The 24953-nt window shown below is 32.0% G+C and overlaps 2 protein-coding genes and 2 long non-coding RNA genes across 4 annotated transcripts; 2 read left to right on the top strand and 2 right to left on the bottom strand.

The window, feature by feature from the left end:
• Positions 1 to 2962: 2962 nt before the first annotated feature.
• LOC130510981 (uncharacterized) lies at positions 2963 to 4439 on the top strand. The gene is made up of 5 exons (XR_008944759.1): positions 2963 to 3185; positions 3250 to 3894; positions 3968 to 4003; positions 4100 to 4167; positions 4246 to 4439. It is a non-coding gene; the product is annotated as an uncharacterized LOC130510981 (long non-coding RNA).
• A 2596-nt stretch (positions 4440 to 7035) lies between these two features.
• LOC108855361 (uncharacterized) lies at positions 7036 to 12251 on the top strand. The gene is made up of 5 exons (XR_008945062.1): positions 7036 to 7190; positions 7352 to 7425; positions 7611 to 8080; positions 8171 to 8252; positions 12040 to 12251. It is a non-coding gene; the product is annotated as an uncharacterized LOC108855361 (long non-coding RNA).
• Positions 12252 to 13329: 1078 nt separating this feature from the next.
• LOC108855359 (putative receptor-like protein kinase At5g39000) lies at positions 13330 to 16429 on the bottom strand. The gene has a single exon (XM_018629164.2). The coding sequence runs from the start codon at positions 16149 to 16151 to the stop codon at positions 13488 to 13490; it is 2664 nt and encodes an 887-aa protein (XP_018484666.1). The 5' UTR covers positions 16152 to 16429; the 3' UTR covers positions 13330 to 13487.
• A 7042-nt stretch (positions 16430 to 23471) lies between these two features.
• On the bottom strand, positions 23472 to 24603 carry LOC130511057 (uncharacterized). Its single transcript, XM_057007865.1, has one exon. It carries the CDS (start codon positions 24574 to 24576, stop codon positions 23617 to 23619), a length of 960 nt encoding a protein of 319 aa, XP_056863845.1. The 5' UTR covers positions 24577 to 24603; the 3' UTR covers positions 23472 to 23616.
• Between the last annotated feature and the right edge of the window lie 350 nt (positions 24604 to 24953).

Raw genomic sequence — 24953 nt, 5'->3', positions numbered from 1 at the left:
ACATTGCTCAAAAAAGCCACTAGGCAACAACAAAGTGGTTAGTGCCGTTGTGAAGACGATTCCCTTCTTCTCGCAATTGTCCTATTTGCTTTTGTCCCAGGCATGAATAAATGCGCCAATGGAGCATCACGATACTTATGTGTCCTTTGTCTTCTCTCTAGTTGAGAAGTTTTTCAATTCTACTTGTAGGGGACTAGATTCTGTTTTCCAATTCGCTGTTACAATATCGGGAGTGGTTGTTTTGGCCATGATCGACGAGAAGACAAACAATTTAATTAATTAATTGGGTTGAAATACAGAATCACTGGCGGAACTATAAATATTTTTGAGCAGGGTCATAATATATAAATTTAATATTTATATTAGAAATTTATATATTATTATAACAATTTTTTTTAATAAATTAACAGAGGCATATAATTTTTTTACATAAACCAGTGGAGTCAAATGCCACATTTTAACTATATATTATAGTAATTTTAGAAAAAAATACATTTTTTCCCTAATTTTATTGGGATCACTTGACCCCATATGTTTTCACGTGTTTCCGCCCCTGTGCAAAATCAAGTGTTTTCATTGGTTATCATACTTACATAACAACATTCTGGTTTTTTATACAAATCTTAACAGATTTGTTAAGGAAACAACATCCACCAGAGAAATCATCATGAATTCAACAAGCGGAAGAGGAGTTTCGCGATCAAAAGAATTTTGACTTCGATCAAGGAAGAATGTTTCGAATTTATGGTTTGATACATATATTTGGTATCAAAATATATAGCTGAAATCATAGGATGCATCAAAGATAAAGCAACAATACAAAGTGGAAGAAGTTATCTATTTTTTGTATGGGAATATGAATACATCGTTATAAATTACTTTTTCCAATCTTTATTTCTTATGACTGAATCAATATATTAGATTTTAAACCAAAATATACATATATCTAAATTGAAATAAGATCAATGTAATAAAATAAAGAATTTTGATGCTTATAATGCAACTAAGATTTACAAATTGCAACAAAATTAATAGAGTTGATATTCTATTAACAATGACACATTGAGACAGATTGCAAAAATTTCTTAGCAATGATTCAAAATCTAAGCATGTTAGAGATGAATTACATCCCTCGAATAAGGTCTATCAAATCATTGATCATGGCCCAGTTGACTAAAGGACGGTCAAATATATACGCCGACTTGGAGAAAAAATAAAAATAAAAAGTCGGCTATACAAGGAGAAGATCGAGGTAGCAAGCTTCGAATTTATGGATAAATATCAAAGATATCCGGTCACTTTGCGGTCAATCGATCACTTTAATTGATGATCTGTGTATAAGTTAAGCCTGGATAATGACACACTAATGGATCGGTGAGGCTTGGATGGATGGATGAAGCTCAGATGGATGATCCTGCAAAATGCAACGTTCACTAGTTAAATTTGAAAACAAATAAATGAGTTATTAATTAGTGAGTTCTAGATGGATTTATCGTGGACAGGATTTTTCGTGGATCGATGTACATTGGATAGGTTGCATATCGTGGACATGTGTAGAGTGGAGGGTTGAAGAGTAGATAGTGTAGTTTAAATGAGACATGTTTTGAGTAGACGATTAAAAAGTTACCAAAAACATGACCCTTTCTTCTTAGATGTATGTATCATGGATTGAACTTTATTTAATAACCTCACTAAACTATCCTAATAGTTTCTTTTATTCTTCTTCTTTTTCTTCTTCCTTTTTTATCTTCTTCTTCTTCTTTTTTTTATCTTCTTCTTCTTTTCATTTTTAATTCTTGGTGAACGAGAAAATTACAGTTCGAAATACAATTAATCAAACTTGATTTCAACATTTTAGTTTAGAATCTTCAAAATGGACCTTTGGCATTTCGAAATGTATTTCTGGATCCTATATAGAAACATTATGGAATGATTTTACTGATTATTTTGTATTATTATATTGTTTCCATGATTTAATTTATGCTTTATTTTTATTTTATGTGATTTGTGTTTTAATAAAAACTAGATTTTGACCCGCACTTTTGAAAGCGCAGATTATTTTTGTTGTCACATTTAGTAAACCATTTGTTTGTTTTGACATATATATATATATATATATATATATATATATATATTTAGGCTTGGTGCATTGGGTTTAGGTTCGATTCCAGTTTGATTTTTTTTTTAGTTTGATTCATGTTCGGTTGTTGTTTATGGTTATTCGGTTTGAGTAATATAAAATCCGTTTGATTATTTATGAATTCGGGTTTAGACTCGGTTTGGTAGTTTTGAATATTTGTATACCATTCGATTCTCTATTTATATGTTAAGGTTTAAATTTGTTTCTTAAATCTGCCTTGCATTTGATAAATAACTGATTTTTAATAATTGTTAATGATAAATTTCTAAATGAAATTTAATTTGTTCATAATAAAATCTAACTAAGTTAAAATGTATCTACTTGTATTTTTATACTTAAAATTTATTTTAATTACATATAATTTTAGTAAACAAATGATGATCATATTTATTTTAAACAATACTTTTGCAGTTTACAAAATGCTCTTAATTAAAATCTTACTATACTAAAAGCCAAATATAGTCAATAGAGAAGCTGTCCACGTTAGTTAATTTAATCAGCCAATAAGAAACCTTTTATTTGCCACGTAACGTTCCTTTAGGCCGCATAGAATTTACACGGGATGAGTACGGCCTGTTAATATTTCGTTGTAAGTACATAATAAGCCCAACTCTCCTTCTTCACACAATGACCGTCAATATCGTTTAGTCTCTTCCCCTTCTCCATGGTGCTGCCTATTGATTTCTGCAACTCTTTGTTTCTTTGGAGTTATAACTATAAGTATTTACTCTCAATCATCGAATCCAAGTTATCTAAATCTAAGTTTCTCTTTTTTTGGTTTCAAATCTGATTTTTGATTTTTTATAACCTAGGTGGCGGCGGAGTCGGCGGGGTCTTCGTCGGCAAGCGAGGTTCCGGTTGAGAATCAAGGACCTGTTTCGGATCGTGGATCGGAATCTGGAGAGCCGGAGCTAGGATCCTCTGATCCGCAAGATATGGATGAAGAGAAGCCTCAACTGATGTAGTGATGTGCCTGTGATGAAGATCTCTCCTGAAGCCGACACAAACCCTGAAGCTGATGCCTTGACGACACCTACAATAGCAGGTTTGGTGGTCTGTCTCACGATTTTGTCTGATTAATTATCATTTCTAATGTTTTGTGGATTTAGGTGAAGTGGTGTGAGAAGTCGAAGGCGGGGAAGAAGCAAGCTAAGGCTCCATGGGGAAGCTACTTTCTCAGTATTCTCAGGTAGGTTAAGTTTCATCAGTGATTGTTTTTTTAATTGGTTTGATCTAATAGTCTGTGAATTGCGGATTTAGAGTTTAGCAGTGTGCAGTTCGTGTAATATTTTTAGTTAAAGTTTGGCCTTTCAGTTCATGAGGAACTGAGTTTAGTTGTATGCATGTCTGGTTCTTTTATATTTTTTTCCCACATACCTCATAAGTATGTTGTTATGTATGTGTCTCTGTGATTTTTTGTGGTCTGTAAGTTGGGCATTGAGGGTTTAGCATTGTGCAGTTTGTGTAATATTTCTTTTGTAAAGGTTTGGTCTTTATGCTCAACCAGTTTAGTTGACTTCATGTTTGGTTCTTTTATATTTTTCGACAGAACTATGTTATTATGTCTGAGAATTTTCTACTTCTTAACTATGATACTTCTGTTTCTAACTGTCCCAATGCATGTTTCTATGTAATTTCATAACTCACACCGTATCATGAGGGGCAATGTATTCACTGTTGGACGCCGAGGATGTGATTTATCTATCAAAGACCAATCTATGCCCAGCACCCTTTGTGAAATCAAGCAGTCTGATGTAAGGACATTTATTTTACCCCTTTTCGATCACAGTCTCACAAAAGCCTTTTTCTTACGTAATTATTGTGCAGCAAAGAGGTCCGTCGGTTGCAACTCTGGAGATGTTGGTATGTCTCACCACTTTCTCTTCTACGTTAAACAAACTATATATGATAAGCATTGTCCGAAACATTTAGCCACCCAATTGACATTACATAATGCAGGTTTAGAAGGAAGCGATGAGATTCATGAAGAAATCCTTACCTCTGTCACAACCAACCACCAAGGCCAGGTGAGCAATTATAACAATAAAATTAGCATCTTCCTCAACTGAAAATTTCTTAACTAGACAAATCAAATTTTGAAACAGGAAGTGTGCCTTGATCACAAATTCTCAGACGGACATCTCAAAGTTTGAAGAAAAGAAATCTTTTATATTTACTTCTTCAACGAACAAGGAACTTGGCCCAATTTTTCAAAAAATTATGTATCTAAGTTTTTCTTATTTTAACGTCAAGCTCATTAGGACCCAATAAGATATTGCATATAGATCTTATATATTGAAACAGAAATGACAACTCAGTCCATGATTTTTTAAATTGGACCATCCATTTAAATTTTTATTAAATATATTTTGTTTTTACTTTATATTATTCTAATTATTAACTTTGTTCATGTGTATATTACATATATTTCCATTAAATTTTGTATTATATCTAGATATTTTCATTATTTTTGGAATTTGAAATATTATCATACATTATATTAATTGATTGTTTATAAAAACAAAATAAAAATTATATTATATCAAATTTATAATCATAATCATGTTGGGAAAATTATATAATAAATATCTAAACATTAACATATCTTAGAATTTATATATAATAATATATTATCTAAAATGTATAGGCATAAAAAATATTGGTAAAAATAAATTCAGTTTTTAAGATGGATCAGAATTTAGTAAAAATTTAATAAGAATAATTTTCAAATATATTTCTTCATGTATACATAAATTTGTTTAATAACCAAATGTAAATACAATAATATAAATATATAATAAAAATGGATAAATACATGTGATGGTTTTAAACAAGTGATTAATTATAACATATAAATTATAAAGTTACTGTATTTAAAATAGTTATATAAGCAATTAAGTATATGATTAATGTTAAAATATATACTGCTAAAGATCTAAAATATATACATATATAACTAAAAACAAACATCTGCGCGGTTGCGCGGTTCAAAATCTGCTTTGTAAATTACCAAAATGTGATCTTCTTCTCAAGTCTGTGTATCATCAAAGAAAAATTAAGACAAACCTATCCACCCGAGGTTACAATTCAGAAAGTAACTATAAGGCATAAACTAGAATAGTACCCGCGTTAAAACGCGGAAATTTTTACCAACCGATAAAATTATGTATAAATATTTGTACAGTAGGTTAATTGGATATTTATTTTACTTTGTCTTGAATTCATAATTTGTTCAGTACTTTTTGAAAATATATTAATAATTTGTGGTTATTATTGAACCGATGCTCTTTTGATTTGTGGAACTATATCTTTATTTATTAGTTGATCTATTTTTATTTGAATTTTACATGCAGATTTATTATGATGAAACAAATAACTAACGTTAAATTATTTCTAGAAAATATAATTGATTTTATGTTTTTGTGTTTAACGATTTAACAACCTCCACAATATGTGGTAGCAATACATATTTATGACCCAATTAATATCTTACATTGTTAATAGATTAAGTGAATCAGTATATTATATAATGAGTAGAATTAGGAATAGGTCCAAACTTAAATGACAACATTTAGTAGTAGATAAAAAATAGGACTCTAAATTAATAGATTAGATTCAAATCAATGAAGTTGTTACAGAAAACAAAGCAGATTAAGAAAGTAAAAATTCATATTACACAGTGATATATTTCTAATTTAGTTTAGTTATCTTAACTTAATTGTTTCAATGTTTGTATTACTGATAGCCAATGATAAAAAGTGGTAGTGGGATAGTATTTCATGTATTTTATATTTCATAATTTACTGATTTTTTAATGGTTAATGTTTGTGAAAAAGTTATATTGAAACCTAATTATCTACACAAACTATCAACTTATAATGAAACTTCGTATATAGTAAGAGTAGCAGTGTCAATTCGGGTTTACCTGGCTCAAGCCCGCTAAGCCCGTAAATATTTGAGCCCGGCCCAAAAATATTTTAGGCCTAGAATTCATAGCCCGGTCCGGTCTTTATAGAGCTTTTCGGGTTTTTTTGTGCTTTTCTAAAAATGATTTGTCATTGTCATTTCTAGCGTTTTAATACATATGAATTTTATAACAGTTTTTAAAAAATGTAAATGAGTTTTAACTTTTCTTCTTTATAAAAATATTTTACTTTTTTCGTATGCTTTAAAAAATATTATAAACTAACCGAATTTAATAAGATTTAAATAATGAAATATAAATTTAAACTAAACATATAAGTGAACAAAATTTATGATAAATAAGATCAAACGTTTCGGACTTTGTATGTTGAAAAAACAATGTTATCAAAGAAGAAGTTACATTTGCAAATTTTAAAATACGACATTTGTAATGCTCAAACAATAAGGTACATTAACAACTTTTATATTTTTATTAGAGTTTGAATTAAAAAATTAAAATAATATGTTAATACTAATACATCAAGCATTTCAAAGGGCGAATAAGAGATCAAGTAAAAGTATGAAGTGAAGAAGGACTTTAGTTCATCCAAAACCAAATAAAGAAAACTCAAAAGAAAAGAATATATCCAACTATCATTCGGTTTATTATTCTCATTTCCACACAACTTGATACTTGGATTTATTTAGTTTTAAAGAAACTTTATGATTGGATTGTTTTTTAAAAGTAATTGGTACTAAATGACCCCAAAGTTAAATACACAATGTTCATATAAAAGAAAATAAACAAACAATATACTGTATGTTCATTGAACATCAAACATTTTCCGCGCATCGCGCGGACTTCGGATCTAGTTAATATAAAGGAAAAACATTCTAGACACATTGACCATTCTGATGAAATAGTTTACAAAAAAGAAGTCCCATTTTTATGTTTAAAAACTAATCGAATGTAACTGGGCTTTCAAAATTAAAATACAAATTGATAACCCTGTCTCTTTGACTTTCGAGAATAAGATTCCTCAGAAAAAAAAAACATTTGTCTCTCTCAGACTCTCAGTCTCTCTCTCTAAATGTTTTGATAACAAAGATCTGATGAAACATGATCCATCAACACAGATCGTTGAAGGTTTATCTCCAATAACTTATTTTTTATTTGATCAAAATATCATAGGCTCATCGAAACCATTACTTACGATCTAAAAATCATTTTTTCTGATATGGTTTCCATGTCGAATCCAATGAATGATAATCCGAGGTTAATTCTTTTCCTTTTGTATGTGTTTGAAGAAGATCTGAAAAGTATCACTCAAGACAAAATGAAGAACTGGAGTTAAAGGATCAAAAAACATTGATCTCTTCAGGTCAATAGACTTTCAAATTTTCTCTTACTCGTTATATAATTGGTTGATCAAGTGTAGTTAAACACTAAGAATAAATATCTAAAGTTTCTTTTTAACTATTTTCAGAATTTTTTTCATGTCGAGTGATGAGTTACGCCTTTTAAATAATCTGGATCAAAGAAAAATAATTTTGTTTCTCTCTGCAGAAGTAAACGAAGATTGGAAGAAACATGCTTAATAATCACCTGAAACTGCTTTTTTAAAGAGATAAGTCTTCCACTTTTCTCACATCTTGCCAAACAATTGTTTAAAATATATTTCCATTCATATTGAAATGGTGGTATCTGATCTTTGTTTGATCTTACTCATTTTGTTTGAAAATTTAATATATTTACTCACGTGCCGGCTGTGCAGTAACATTGGTTTAGGAAGAGCTTTATTCATGTGAATCTAACCAATATCACAAAAACAACAAACCTGAGAAAAGATAAGTTAATGACATAAAAGTTTTAATGCCTACAATGACTGTAATATATTTAATATTTATAAAATCTAAACTGTTAACTAATGTTTTCTCTTAATTTTACAGTCAAGGTTTACATATTGTATGATGATGAGAGCCATGAGGCAAAGTCCAACCAAATCCGTACAGTACACATATACAAAAAGTCAAGAGGTACCTGAAACAATATAATTGAGTAGACTATGTATTTGTTCAGTTTATCTTCTTGTCACGAAAATTAATGATTTCAAAACGTTTCATCAGATTTCAGGTTTATTTGCTCCCAAGTGTGGATTACTTTCACTTAGATGTACCAATCAGTTCTGTAAGGTTCCAGTTTTGAAAGGTACAAAATTTTCATCATTATTTGCGTTTTCGAAGGGCAAAAATAAATTTTGTTTGTGGAGATTTTTCGACTATGGTAGTATCTATACTATTAAAACAGAAGACCCTTTTTTAAGTGCTCTTCTGTTTCAACAATATTTACAGATTCATGCCACTAGAATATTTAAAACATATAGTTTTCATTTAATCCTATATTTTCTGAATTCTTTTTATTTAAACAGCAGAAAATCATACATTTAATCAACAAAAACACCTAACAATATTTATTCTTTACCAAAATAGTAGGATCTTTATTTACCTTAATTAAAAATATATATAACCACTTATTTATTGCATCACACCACGGCCAAACAAACAAAGTTGGTTAACCTTCATTTTATTGCAATTTATATAGTACGAAAAACTCTATATTAGTTGACCTTCAGTTATTTTAAAATATAGAAACATTAAAAAATAATGTTCCTTACCTAACAAGTTATTCTGGGCAGTGCTTTTCAATGCAAGGTTTTAAAATAACAACAACTGTTACTATATTGTAACAAATATACTATAATATGAAGATTTATTATTTTGTTCAAATACAAACTATAAACCCTAAACATATCTCTAACCCCTCTACTAAATTTTGATAAAAATAAATAGTAATAAAATGTATAATATTGTAGACAACTACTTATGGTAAGGTTTTAAAATAACAATATTTGTTAGTTACAATATTTTGTTTTTACCTAATACCTTAAACAAAATCTGTTTTGTTATTGATTTACGAGATTTTTCTTTTATGCTAACCATATTATGAATAATTATCCTAACAAGATTCTAACAAAATTAGCAAACAATTTAAATTTCAGTATCAGACCAGATTTTTATATAATATTCATTTTGAAAAGATATTGCAGATGGCAAAAAGGGAAGTATCGTAAATTCACTAAAATATAGAAACTTCATTGGTTTCAAAATAAACGGAAAATCTTACAAATCAATACTAATAAAATAAAAGCACAGAGTTAGAACCAAGATTTTAGGCAAAAAAATAAAATACTATATAATACTTACTCTGTTTTTTAAATGTTATATATTTTAGATTTTTACGACATATTAATAAAACATATTAAAATTCATTTATATATGCATAATTTTTTGTAATTATATTTTCCATAATCTTAAGCCGATAAGAATCTAATAAGTGCAATTAAGTTTTTTTGAAGTTTGCAATAAATTAATAAAACATGCATTAAAAATGTATAAAATAGATTTTTTTGAAATATTTTTTTCTATAAAACAAGTAACTTTATGAAGCGGAGAGAGTGTAACTAATACCTCTAGAACATTATCTTTAGGCCTAATGCATTTATATTTATAACTAGGTCACGGGTTAAAGATTTTTAAAAATAAAAAATATCAATACTATTAAAACATGAGCAATATTTATCGACTATTTTTTGGACTATAAAAAAAGTCTAGGTTGGTCCTATTATTTCTCTTCATATATTTATATATATATATAATTTAGTTATCTTCCCTATTATTTCTATTCATATATTCATATATCTAATTTAATTGTAATTAAATATACATCATGCCTAAAATTAAGGAACTAACTAACTAATCTATTATTTTTTAAAACTAATGAATTTAATTTATATAAATACGAAATTTCAATAAAAATAAATTATATTTTATTTATTAATGTAATAAATAATTATACATGTCTATTAATTCGTATATATACAACTATATATTAATCCAAATGCAAAAAAAAAAATTTCTTCAAAACCCTCACTAAATTCATAAAAATATAATTCTTATTAAATTAGATATACATATACATAAATCTATATATATGATAAAAAATATTAATAGTTCGATACTATTAATATTTAAAACACGATGAAACATGTTACTTGATATTTTTATGAATACATTTTTACGGGTTATTCAAACACACAAATATATTTATCAAAAGTAAACTAATTAAATAAATGAAAATTATATTTACAAACATAAATCATTAAATTAATAAACATATACAAATTATTGATGATCAAATATATTTCATTTTTAGTATGCATCCTCTGGAATATTGATCTATTACCCTTACAACAAGATGAAAATTTAATTTGACTATAATAATTTAAGTCAAGCCGAATTTCATATTGGATCATTTATCAGTTTAACCGGTATCCAGATCCCAGGTTTTAGTTGTTTTTACGGGTTTTATAGGATTTATAAATAATATTTTTTAAACAAAACCGAACTACATACGAGACCACACAATTTGTCAATTTAATTGCGGGTCGGGTCGGATTTTAAAATACTCAATATAATGTTTCATTTATAAATCTAAATGTATAAGAATACATATTTATATCAAATAAATTTTGAAATGTTTCGAAAATAATTCTGCGTTTTGAAAGCGCGGATCAAAATCTAGCAGCATCTTATGTGTTTACGAGTTATATCCTAAACTATGAGTAGAAAATTTCAGTTTACGAGTTTTATCTTAAACTGAAAATCTTTAAGTATTATTAATGTCTAATGTGAATAAGAAAATTAAATTTTAAATCTAAAATAATCAAATATAAAACATAAATATTATAATAGATAACTGATAACAAAATAAACTAATGCCAAATCACAACAATTAACTTTGTTAATAGTTTCATGATCCACAAGATTATATAATCTTATTTCATAAAAAAAAATAAAAAGTCTAACTTCCTAATTAGAATACAAACAGATTCTAATAATACAACTAAAAATCACATGCGTTAATAATTAAAAATTACGTATTGGTTCTACCAATAGTTCAACTGGTAACCGGTTTTGGGTTTATCAGTTTAACTGCAGGTCTGGATCCGATTTAAACAAAAATTGGGTATAAGTGTATAGTTATGCAACATCACAAATTCAATACAATTATCAAAACTTCTTACTGATATTTTTTTAAAAATAGTGTACACAAATATGATTACAAAAGACACAAATATGATTAAAAATACAAATATAAAAATTAAATTGCTAAAAAGTTAAACTAAAAACAAAAATATACCCGCCCTCGGAAGGGCGGGTCAGAATCTAGTATATAGCTTACAACACATAGGTTTTGAAAGAATATTCTAATTGTTTTCAGTTTAGTTTTCGACCACGTAACTCGCTTTAGAATATTTTAGTTAGGAGGGAGGATTATTTGGTTGAATGATAATAAGGTAAATTCCGTTAATAAACTATATTAATATCATTATTTGGCAGTAAATTTGTTAGGATGGCGGATATTTCCGTAGGAGGTTTAAGGGTTTGTTACTAATTGGTAATGAATAAAAAATATTACTTGGCATATACTTTGTTATTGATTAACAAAATATTTCGAAACATAATATTTTTATTAGTTAAAAAAAAATCGGATTTGGTGGTTTTATATTTTGAGTATGAAATTGGAATATTTTGGGTGTAAATTTTTTCTTTCAATTAAGAAAATCTCATATAATTAAATAATGGTTTAAATATATACTATTTTAAAGACTTTGGATCTAATTGGTCGTAAAAATACTATTTGTTCATTATTCAAAGTAAACACAAATTAAAAATAGGGTTTAGGGTTTCATTAGGAAGTATTAAGGCTTCTTCACATATCAACTAATCTGTAATATATTAAGTGATGGACATTTAGTTATACTATCTTCGTTGAGAATTTGGGCAATATTAGTTAGGAAAATATTGAATTTGAAACTAAATATAATGTATTTCAAAATCAAATCGTTGAGTTTGTTTGCTTTAAAAATTTGCAGTTGCACAATGGAGATAAGAAGCTATTAAATTTTTATTTTGAAAGGCACATATTATTTCTTGGATGATTCACTAATTAGCTTGCAAATGGATTCTATAACACATGGACATATTGTTTTTAAGCGGCTAATATAAATTAAATTAAAATTTATGGTTTTGTATATATGAAGATACTATATAAAGTTACTAAATACATGTCTTTATGCAAGTACTATTATGGATTTGTTATTGTTTTATAAAGTTACTAAATACATGTTTTTATGCTGATACTGTTATGGATTTGTTATTGTTGAATCGGTGAGTGTTGATGGAGATTTTTATTAGTTTGAAAGGATCAGAGGCTGAAGGGGTTTGAGATATATTATATTGTTAACAAATTTATCATATTATTAATAAATAAAATAATATTTTAAAAATAATTTAGGGGTTTAGGGGTTTGTTTGTATCTGAATATACACATCTAAAAATGTAACATACGAATATACAAACACGTATATTTTAACAATTAAAAACTTCCACAATACTTATATTGTTTAGTATTTGCACATAATGGAATTACGTTAACGAAATAAAATGTCAACGTTGATGGAAACTGATGATCTGAATTTAACTATTAGATTTTTTTTTCCTGTAAATATTGTTTAAGCTATATATTAACACATATAGCCACGATAGGATATTTTTATATTTAAAGGATAACTACAGTAGATAATTAAACTAAAAGAATGGAAAAGATTCTACAGAATAATACGTTGGATAATATATAGGTTTTTTGGAAAATTAAAAAAAAACACTTAATCAAAAACATAGTTTAAAAATAAGTCAATGACATTTTTTGTTAATACTTATGAAACAGAAGGACACTTAAAATGACATTCTGTTTTAATAGTATAGATATATGTATACTTACTTTGTTCAATACTTTGAGATGTATATATTATTTTAAAAAATATTTGAGATTTACTAGTGCAGCAACCCATTTTTAATCCTCATTTTGAAGACTTATCTTCAAATATAAATATTTGTTGAGGATGTCCAGAGGATGAAACTGAGAGAATAAACATTTTAGAAGATAGAAGAGAAACGGAAAAGGCCAACTTCAATCTTACTAGAAGCCGAAATATCATGCTAAATTTACTGGAAAGTAAAAAACTTCAAAATTTAAGAGTTGAGGTGCTGCAGGAAATGCACTTAATGGATTTCTGAAAAAGAAAAACTGTGACTACTTTAGACCAGAAAAAAAACTGCGACTATTGATTTTATATATGTTCTTGTAGTACCATTTAAAAAAAAATTATTTAAACTTTAGTTATTTTTTTTTCTGTAAATACATTGTACATTATACATTATTCGACTACAATGATTCATAACAGAAAATATAGTACACAAAAAAAACTTAAAATATTATGTTTTTTTCAACAATTATATACATTATTACATATTCAACAAGTTACCGTGCTTTGGGGTCATGTATCTCAGAAAATACTCCCCAACTCGATCCGCTCTTCTCATGGCCAGCAAGACGAGCAGAATCATCATCGCTCGTCACAGATTTTGACATGCGTCCCGTAGTCTTACTAAACAAGTCATTGTCTCCGTCCGTCGTCAAACCAACCTCGTCACGTCTCGGGAGATAAAGAGAGTCCACGGCATTCTTACTCTTAGCAGCCTCGTGAAGCTGAAGAGCAAACTCAAGCGCCCAAACGACGTCGTTCATGGATGGACGTTCGATACCACGGTCTTGAACACATCGCACAGCGATCTCACAGAATTTCTCCAGTGATAGCGGAGTAATCTCAGTCGTTAGATCTTCGTCAACGATCTGATCAACGGTTCCTTTTTTGTAATTCGACTTCACCCATCGAATCAAATCTGTTTCCTCCCGTGTAACGTTTTCGAGCTTGACCGGTCTACAACACAAGACTTCGAACAGAACAACTCCAAAGGAGTACACGTCAGATTTTTCCGTCAAGGCTTGACGGCGATAGTACTCAGGGTCGAGGTAACCAAACGATCCTTTAACGACCGTCGAGACGTGCGTTTGAGATGAGCTTGTAAGACCCACTTTTGATAACCCAAAGTCAGAGACCTTAGCTACGTAGTTATCATCAAGAAGTATGTTTGTGGTTTTGATGTCTCTATGAATGATCATCTCCTTCGCTCCTGTGTGGAGATACTGTAGTCCACGAGCCGCACCGATGCAAATCTCTAGCCTCCGTTTCCACGACAATGGAGGATCAAAAACCTTGTTTCTCTTGTAGAGATGGTCTCTAAGCGTGCCATGTGGCATATACTCGTAGACAAGAACCATCTCGTTCTCATCGTCGCAATATCCGACTAAGGAAACGAGATGTATATGACGGAGCATTGAGAGCATCTTGAGCTCTGCTTCGAACTCATTAACGCCTTGGTTGGATGAAATATCTAACCGTTTAACTGCCACAAGCGTGGCTCCACCGTCGATTCTTCCTTTGTAGACAGGACCAAACCCGCCTACTCCAACTATCAGTTTTTTCTCGAAATTGTTTGTGGCGGATTTGATCTCGAGGATGGAGAACCGACGGCAGAGATCGGATGGAAGAGATGTAGTCGATCTGGTATGCGATGATGACCCGGCAACAAGCGGAAGAGTAGTCCACGAGTCTGTAGGCTTGCTCTTGGTATCTATAGTAACCTTCTTTTTATTCTTCCTCCTCTTCATTACGATGACAAGAACAACAACAAACATTGCTAGCACAATTGCAAATCCAACAGTTACGAGTATTATTACCAAAACGTGTGACTTGCCTTTGCCTTTTTGTATATCCTGCTTTACAGAGTTTGGTGTAACACCTGACGTAGGATTAGGATTAGGATTAGGTCCAGCGAGATTTCCGTCAGGGAAACTAAGTTTGAGAATCTCTACACCATTGAGAATAGCATCGTAAAACTTTGGAGTAACGTCCGTGTAAGGATGCAAGTCAAGTCGTAGATCAGTTCTCGGCCCACTTTCCAAACCAACAAATACACCAAAGTCTAGATACACCGGAATGAGAGAACCACCGCTCAGCTGAATGACATCCATGTCAAACTTTGCAACCTTATTTCCGATGAAGATGGTGAAGACACGTTGGCCCGGTCCGTTAACTTCCCGTAGAGTCTCACAAAAATGAAGCCTGACGAGGTAGTTAAACCCCGCGTCTACTGGGAAAAGCCACGTCAGATTGAAGTTCAGGTTCAGCCTAGGGTTATCGAAGTTACCCATAGTACGACACGTCGAGTACACGTCTTCCGGCGCAACATACACCGGAGTATTCTCCGTGTAGTTGATCTTCAGATCTGTGATGTTCGGCACGGCTCCCGAATTTACACTGAGTAGATACTCTTCATCAGCAAGCCACTGCCGGAACATTCCCGTGTCGTTTACGCCATCGATCATTTGTCCGCCAGTGTTAAGCCTGTGAACAGTCTCGAAAGCTGTTCGATTGTCTATCCCGAAGTCCGGGATACCGACAGGTGTTATCTTGCCGTCGAATCCTCCATTTGAGTAAAACTGATCAGGCAACGAGACAATCTCGATGCCGTTAACGAAAGCTAACATGTTTAAAGACGGGGTGAACGTTAGATTTAGTATTGTGTGTCCAGTCGAAACAGGAACGATGAATTCTTTAATCGTGAACGCGTCATTAGAAGCCTTTGCCGTTAAATCGGCGCTGAAGTTCTTCAAGAGAGTAAAACCGTTGACGGTGACGGAGAAGTAGGAGTTTACTGCAAGGTCGAAGTCGGAACCGTAACGTGTCGGGTAAAAGTATAAACGGAGGAACTTCCAGCCGGGGGAGACAGGAAAACCGTAAGTGAAATCATGTCGGAAAATCCGAGCAGTCATGTACGGAACCTGAGAAACTCCCGATCCTTGGAATGATGCACGTGAAGGAAACGATGCGTCGGCTGCATTTGACGGAAGTATTTTCCGTTCCTCCGCTTTCCAGTTACGGCCACTTATGTCCACCTGGTCAGATGTTTCGCCGCAGTTAAAGAAAAAGACATCGGTGGGAACGTACGTACTCGTTGCTCCTTCTCCTGCTACGGCGGCAGAAACGAGAATGGAGAAGATTAAGAAAGCGTGAATGATCATCGGAATTGATAAGAGTGCGAACTGTTGAGTGATTGTGAATGATAAAGAATAAGATAAGAAACTGAAGCCAAAACCATGGGTGGTGAGTAAGTCCACGGGTCAACCCTTAACTGTCTTTTCAGGTCAGGCAAAAGAGAAGAAGTTTCCACGAAATATCTTCCATGTTAATAATCTACCTTGTCGTTTTACATCCAACTTGTTCGAGTTTTGTTTCGCTTAAAATCAGGTGCGGGTCTGATCCCATACACGTGAAACAATAGTATGGGGCCCATGGTTTAAGAAAGCGTAAAAGATCATCGGAATTGATAGAGTGCGAATTGTTTTGAATGTTTGGGGAATGATATAGATGAAGATAAGAAACAGAAGCCAAACCATGGGTGGTGAGTAAGTCCACGGGTCAACCCTTAACGTCAAGCAAAAGAGAGAAGTTTTTTTGACAAAATTTCCTTTGTGTTAATAATTTACCTTTTCGTTTTACGTCCAACTTGTTCGTGCTTTGTTTTTTTTTTTTTTGAAATTAAAAACTTGTTCGTGTTTTTTTTTGCTTAAAATTTAGGGAATTTGTCAAATATAATCTAGAAATTGATTTGAAATACAAAATTAGACCTCATACTTATTCAAATGCAAATTTAAATGAAAATATTTATAACCAAACAAAAACTAGAAAACTATTTTACGGTCCAATCCTTCAAAAGTCTACACTTAAGGTGTAGATTTATTCCGAAATATACATTACAATTTGATCTAAAAAAATTATTTATAAAACGTATAAAAATAATTGTGTGAAAATTATTATAAATCATCAATATAAGAATTAATATGAAGCATATAAATTAAAATTTAATAAAATTAACAATTTAAAATAATATTATGTATATTAGTTTTGTTACAGATATTTTGGTATAATAACCATGTTTTGGACAATGCTTATGGTTGGTAGAAAAATGTTCTAAAATATATGTATAAGCGTTTAGTAATTTATATTTGGGAAAATTGTCAAAACGAAACAAAAATTTGAGATGGTTGTTCCCTTAGTATAATACCATCACTAAGTTGTCAATATATATAGTATAATACTTTTCATAATCCTAAAACTAACCTTTCATTAATCAAATTAAACACAAATTAAAATAAATTTTAAAAAGATTAATGAAAAAGTAAAAATAAAAAGTTTTAGAAAGAAAAAAGAAATGTAAAAAAATTAAAAAAGAACAAAAGTCCCCAATGTCCCGTAACCCTAATTTCTTTTGGTTTCTCCGCCTCTCTCTCGAGAGAGGGAGGAGCAAGATGCGATTATGTGTCTTCTCTGGTGAAATCGTTATATCTTCTTCCATATAAAAATCATCCAAAACCATTTTTAATCCTCTAAGGTAGAACTTGATTCCAATAACAATAGTCTACCCCCTTTGCCAAAAATACCCATCCTATGGTTGCACCTAATTCCCAAGCACCACAACCATGTTGTATAAATATGCATTATAGAACAAGAGTTTGTGAAAATCACAAGACAAACTATGGAAAAATTATAGATTGATGAAGAAGAAAAGAAAAATCATTTTTTGATATTTTGACAAAACAAATCGTCAAAACACGTTTTAGGAAGTTAGAATATTTTTAGAATATTTTTTTAACTGAAATTTTCTTAATTTTGCAAAAACATGTTTTCTTATCTATAGAAATGTACCTTTTACACTATGCAGAACCATGATAAAAATCCTGAATGCAATTTCTACCTCATGTAGACGTTCGTGCAGTGTCTAGATTTCGCATTTATGAAATTTTAGAATATTTGATAAAAGTAGAAATTACATTCGAAGGAAAAATAGTTTTCTTTACAATTAGTAGAACTTATTTAGAATTTTAATTAATAGTAGATTGTTCATTCTAAAAAAGAGTAGATGGACTTATTTATTTTGGATTTCGTTTTCTATTAACCCATTTTCCGTAGAAAACGAATAATTATTTTAGTAGAAAGAAATTTAAAAATTTAATTTATCAAAATTTTCAACAAAAAAATGTGTTTGTGTATATGTTTATTTTATTAATAGTTTATATTTTTTTGATTCATAAAACTATCTATTTCATTAAGTTTCAGAAATGAAAAGAATAAAAGAGAGACAAAATAGGTTTTATACCAAAAAGACAACAATTCCCGATTTTTTTCTCTATTTTGACAATTTTCCTTTTTACAATATTTTTGAATCTCATACATAATTAATTAAGAATTTTTGGTTATCAAATGGATATTTAGGGTTATCAAATTAAGAAATTTTTGGTTATCAAGTGGATATTATAATATTTAATATTAGTGGACTTAAAAAGAAGGAAAAAATCGTATAAAAAATCATGAAGTTGGTTGCACTTTAAACCTTGGAATTCAACTACTATCACTTTGAATAATGAAACTTGTTTCACATATAAAAATCCTGAAGGGACACAGTAGAGGATACATGGGTTTTCTAATAGATGCACAGTACATATATATCGACTGGTACTCATAGAGCGTACGGAGACAGAACGAAAGAAAGTTGTAAATATGCATAGTCGACTTTGGGTATGCTCCTCTTCTGTGTCCCGCATAGCGTAACCATTTGGAGCATAGAGGAAACTGGAGTTACATTACCATGCGTTTGCATCTATGGTATAATGAACAATCGTTAAATTTTATACCATTAGCAGTTCCGGTACATGTACCACATGTCTTCCCAGGTTGAAGGGCTACATGGGTTATGTAAGGGTCCTTATTCGGCGCAAGAGAATCCCAAATCCCTTCATCTTCATGGACGCCAGTGAGATTTTGCCAACTATACATCTTGTTCCCTGATGTTGAAACGGCATGAAGCAGGAGGAGCAAGACTATTGTCTTCATTTCGTCAACTATTTCTTTTTCTTTTTATGTTTTTGTGGTGTGAGAAAGGATTTGGTTTCTCGGGTGATATATAAGGGAACAATATAAAAAGTAGTAGCGTGATAACTTTTGAGTGGTCAATATTTAATATGATTTTATTTTATTTTTTAAAATAAAATGTTAGGATAAATTTAATATGAAATTGATGATTGATCCCTAATACTAAAATAAAATTTTACATGAAGCTCTATTGTTTTCTTTTTGCTTTTTTTTCCTGAGATGTAAGTTTTTTTCAGCAAAAACATTGTTACAATCCTTTGATCCAAAACATGAAATCAATAGATAATGAAGTATATAACATGAAAATTGTTTGATACTATGGAAAGCGTAATCTTATTATTGATTAAGTGTCAAGTATATATACATGATACATATACTTATCTTCTCAATAAAATAAGTATAACAGGCAACAATAAGATAAGCACAAATAAGATATGTCGAGCATAATATCAGTATATAACACTCCCCCTTGATCGACACATCCGGTTCAAGGTTCATTCATGCTTTTGATGTTGCCTCATTAAAACCTTTCCAGGAAAACCCAATGGGACAAAACCATGGATAAGGAAAAAGAGTACAACACATGAACTCCCCCTGATGAATGCATCACTGAAGATCCTTCAGTCGAGGCATGCCTATCTGGTGCACGAGCTTCTTGAACACTTATGTGGCTAAGGACTTGGTGAAGAGATCGGCTGAATTCTCACTTGAACTGACTTGTAGCACTTGGACCTCTCCTGCCTTCTGGAGCTCGTGGGTAAAGAAGAACTTTGGAAGAATGTGCTTCGTCCGGTCTCCTTTGATGTATCCATCCTTAAGCTGAGCAATGCAGGCTGTGTTATCTTAGTATAGGACGGTAGGTGGATCCTTTCCTTTGGTTATACCACAAGTGGTACTGATGTGTTGTGTCATGGATCTCAACCATACACTCTCTCGACTAGCCTCATGCATCGCCAATATTTCTACATGATTTGAGGAAGTAGCTGCCATGGTCTGTTTCATGAACCGCCAAGATATTGCTGTCCCTCCATGTGTAAAAACATATCCAGTCTGAGATCTACCAAAATGTGGATCAGATAGGTAACCTGCATCAGCAAAACCAACTAAACCTTCCTTAGATTGGTTAGTAAACATAAGACCCAAATCCTTGGTTCCTTGTAAATAACGAAGTACATGTTTTATCCCATTCCAGTGCCTTTGGGTCGGACATGAGCTGAACCTAGATAGTAAGTTCACAGCAAAACTGATGTCTGGTCGTGTATGGCCAGCTAAGTACATCAGAGCTCCTATGGCACTAAGATATGGCACCTCTGGACCAAGGATCTCTTCATCGTCCCTCTTTGGACCAAATGGATCCGTGTCCGGACCAAGGCTTCTCACGACCATGGGACTGTTTAATGGGTGAGATTTGTCCATATTAAATTTCTCGAGTATCTTTTCCGTATATATTTCTTGATGCACAAGGATTCCATCTTTTACATACTCAAATTGTAAACCCAAACAGAACTTTGTTTTCCCGAGATCTTTCATCTCGAATTCTTTCTTGAGATATTCAACAGTTTGGGAAATTTCTCCAGATGTTCCTAGGATATTTAAATCATCTACATATACTGCAATGATTACAAAACCCTTATTGAACTTCTTTATGAAAATACATGGGCAAACTTGGTCGTTTTTGTATCCTTCTTTCAGGAGATATTCAGATAGTCTATTATACCACATTCGACCCGATTGCTTTAATCCATAAAGAGACTTGTTCAATTTGATACAATGTTGTTCTCGAGAACTCTCTTTGTTTTTCATTTCAATACCATCTGGAATTTTCATGTATATCTCATTATCCAGTGGACCATACAAGTAGGCAGTTACAACATCCATTAACCGCATATCTAGACCTTCTCTTATAGCCAGACTTATTAAAAATCTCAAGGTCGTAGCATCCACCACAGGGGAATAAGTTTCCTCATAATCTATTCCTGGTCTTTGTGAGAATCCTTGTGCAACAAGTCGTGCTTTGTATCTCACAACTTCACCTTTCTCATTTTTTTTTCTCACAAAAACCCATTTGTATCCCACTGGTTTTATATCATGGGGTGTCCGGATGATCAGTCCAAATACACCTCTCATTTTCAATGATTCTAACTCCACATTAATGGCTTCTTTCCATTTTAACCAATCTGGTCGTTGCATGCATTCATATATAGATGTGGGTTCTAGATCCTCATTTTCCATCAATTCAAGTGCTACATTGTATGCAAATATATCATCCATGTCGACATGTTTTCTGTTCCATTCCCTTCCAGACATGACATAATTTATTGAGATCTCATTATTGTCAGGAACCTCAGTACCTTGATCCTTGGCGTCCCAAGTTTCTTTTGATGGTTCATGAGTTCCCTTTTCCATGTCTAGGGTTTCAAAGGATTCGGATTTCTTTGCACCTTTTCTTTTCCAAACTTCTTTGTCTTTGGAACCTGATGGTCTACCACGTTTTAACTGTGGTTTAGACGTAGTATCAGCTTGATTATGTCCCTCATGGACATCAAGTCTTATCGGTGCATTGGCAGCTGGTATATATGACTTGGTTACTCTATTTGGGTCAGCAAAGGAATCTGGCAATTTATTAGCTAGCTCTTGCAAATGTATTATTTTCTGGACTTCTAGATCACAATCTCTAGTCTGAGGATCTTGCCATGTTAAGGATGTTTGATTCCATTTTATATCTTTTTCCAGCTTACCAAAATATCCCCCTAATGCTGGATACTTAGATTCATCAAAATGACAATCCGCAAACCTGGCCTTAAACAAATCACCAGTTGTTGGCTCTAGGTATTTAATAATAGTAGGGGAATCGTATCCAACATATACTTCCATCCTCCTTTGAGGTCCCATCTTTTTCTCTGTGGTGGTGCTATAGGCACTTGGACTGCACATCCAAAAACTCTTAGATGGGAAATATCTGGCTCATGACCCGTAATTAGTTGGGATGGCGAGTATTTATGCTCACTGGATGGCCTGAGTCTAATTAACTCGGCTGCATGTAGCACAGCATGTCCCCAAGCTGATATTGGGAGTTTGGTATTCATTAAGAGTGGTCGGGCAATCCATTGAATTCTTTTTATAAAAGATTCAGCCAGACCGTTCTGAGTATGGACATGTGCTACTGAATGTTCCACACTTACCCCCATGGATATACAGTAGTCATTAAAAGCCTGGGAAGTGAATTCACTAGCATTGTCAAGACGTATAGTCTTTAAAGGAAAATCTGGAAAGTGTGCTCTAAGTCTTATGATCTGAGCCAGCAACCTCGCAAGTGCTAGATTACGAGTTGATAAGAGACAAACGTGTGACCATCTTGTAGATGCATCAATTAAGACCATAAAATATCTGAAAGTCCCACAGGGTGGGTGTATCGGTCCACAAATATCAACTTGTATTCTTTCCAGAAAATTTATCATTTCCTTATTCATTTTGGCTGGTGATGGCCTAGTGATTAATTTCCCTTGTGAACATGCTTCACATGTGAGGTATTTAGGAATAACTCTTTTATTTTTCCAATTGTGGCCATTTGAATTTGTTATGATTTTTCTCATCATCACTGATCCGGGGTGACCCAGCCTGTCATGCCAAAGAGTGAACTCTTCTTTGAGTTCTTTGTTCATCACGACATTAGCCTCAACCAGACTAGTCATAACATAGTAAAGTCCAGTCCCACATGCTGGTATAGTCTCAAGGACTCTTTTATTGCTTTGGGTGATATTATAAATCTGAAGAAATTCTTTATTTCCTTCACCCTTGGTTTCAATATGAAAACCATTGAGTCTTATGTCTTTGAAACTTAACAAGCTCCTATTAGAGTTAGGTGAGTACAATGCATCATCTATCTCTAGATGTGTACCATTAGGCAATAAAATGCATGCTTGGCCGCAGCCTTCGATTAGATTAGCTGTACCAGCTATGGTTGTGATGTCGGCTGTTTTATTAATCAGGTTTATGAAGTATCGTTTGTCTCTCAGAATGGTATGGCTGGTGCCACTGTTTACCACAAATGAGTCCATTCCACTTTTCATTCTTCAAAAACAATACATATAATTAATAATAATTTTTATGTATGGTATAAATATATATTAATTTTTTTTCGTATATACTTAATATATATTTATAATTCTGAAGAATAATTTTTTTTTTTGATATATAATCGGTTTATTTATTTTTATTTTTTTATTTTATTATACGATTATATATATTTTTATTTTATACGATTATATATATATATATTTTTTATGTATGTTTGGTTTTTTTTTTCTTTTATGCGTATGGATATATATATAAAAAAAATTTATTAATGCATAATATAATGTTTAACACCAAAACCAAACATAAAAAAAATAAGAAAACACCAAAATCGGGGGAAAATAAAATAAAAAAATATGGAATTTTAATTCCTTATTTCAGAATGTCTGAAGTCTGAAACTCCATCTCGGTATCTTGGTTTGATCCTTCCTCTTTGTTCTGGACATATTTTGTGTCCTCTTCGTCATCATCTCCTTCATATCCTCAGTCTCGAACCATATGAGCTTCCGGTTTCTCTGTTAGACTTTTGATATAAGGTTCACATAGGTGCTTAGGAGTACGGCAGTTCTTTGCCCAATGGTTCCCCATACCACAACGATGGCATAGATCAGTCTTGATCTGAGGTTTAAACGACACACTACGGCCACGACCACGACCACGGCTGAAGCCTGGTGTGTTCCCGCGACCACGTCCTCGCCTGTGTGCGTTAAACGTGCCACCTCGTCCCCTACCTCTACCACGGAATGAGCCGGGTTGGTTATTATGGTGGACGAGGTTACTCTCTTTCTTTTGCTCTATAGCAAGTTTAGAGATGTCAGGTAATGGAGCCGTTCCCGGAGGCCTCATCTCATTGTTTTTCATTAACAGTTCATTATTGGCTTCAGCCAACAAGAGACATTCGATCAACTCAGTGTATGTGGTGAACTTTCTCTCTCTGTATTGCTGTTGCAATACCATGTTACTGGAATGCATCGTAGAGAAAGTCTTATTAAGCATCTCGAGTTCAGTAACTTTTTCACCACATAATTCCATCATGGAAACAATTTTGAACAGGACAGAGTTGTACTCGTCTACTGTTTTATAGTCCTGGAACCTTAAGTGTTTCCAGTCATATTGAGCCCTTGGGAGCATCACCGTTTTCTGGTGGTCATAACGTCGCTTTAAAGCGTTCCAAAGGTCCAATGGATTTTCCATGGTTCTGTATTGAGTTTTCAAAGTCTCTTGGAGATGATGGCGTATTATATAAATAGCACTGTATCGATCTTTATCACTGGACTTATTTTCACTGATGATCGTATCACCAAGTCCTTTTGATCGTAGCATGATCCTTGCATCAAGTGCCCAATCAAGGTAATTTTTACCGTTGCTTTTCAAAGCAGGAAAGTCGAGGTTTGCCAATTTAGACATCTGAAAATTTTTATTTCCCCCACTAGTTATAATCATGTGATATATATATATAAAATTCAGTTATATATATATATAATGAGTTATGCATGATAACGAGTTGTACTAAAGAAATTTAAACAAAACAAAACGAGCTATGCATGGTCATTTAAACGAGCTATGCATTCTTAATTATTTAAATAAGACAAACGTGCTATGCATGATTATTAAACGGTCGGGTTGAAATAAATGAAACAGAGCAATATATATATATAATGTAAATAACCGAGCACTATATATATGTGAAAACAGAGCAAGCGAGCATATATGAATGTGAAACAGAGCAAGCGAGCATGTATGTGAAACAGAGCAAGCGAGCAAATGAGTATTCGGTTCGGATCAAAACAGGCGGATGAGAGATGAGAGGCCGCTTCTAA

This window comes from Raphanus sativus, chromosome 4 (assembly GCF_000801105.2).
Source record: "Raphanus sativus cultivar WK10039 chromosome 4, ASM80110v3, whole genome shotgun sequence".
NCBI lineage: Eukaryota > Viridiplantae > Streptophyta > Magnoliopsida > Brassicales > Brassicaceae > Raphanus > Raphanus sativus.
Note: the sequence above shows the minus strand (reverse complement) of the source record. Positions and strands in the feature narration are given on the sequence as shown.

What these genes read in the sequence shown, in the direction of transcription:
- LOC130511057 (XM_057007865.1), bottom strand. Translation starts at nt 24,576, where the DNA reads ATGATTATAACTAGTGGGGGAAATAAAAATTTTCAGATGTCTAAATTG.
- LOC108855359 (XM_018629164.2), bottom strand. Translation starts at nt 16,151, where the DNA reads ATGATCATTCACGCTTTCTTAATCTTCTCCATTCTCGTTTCTGCCGCC.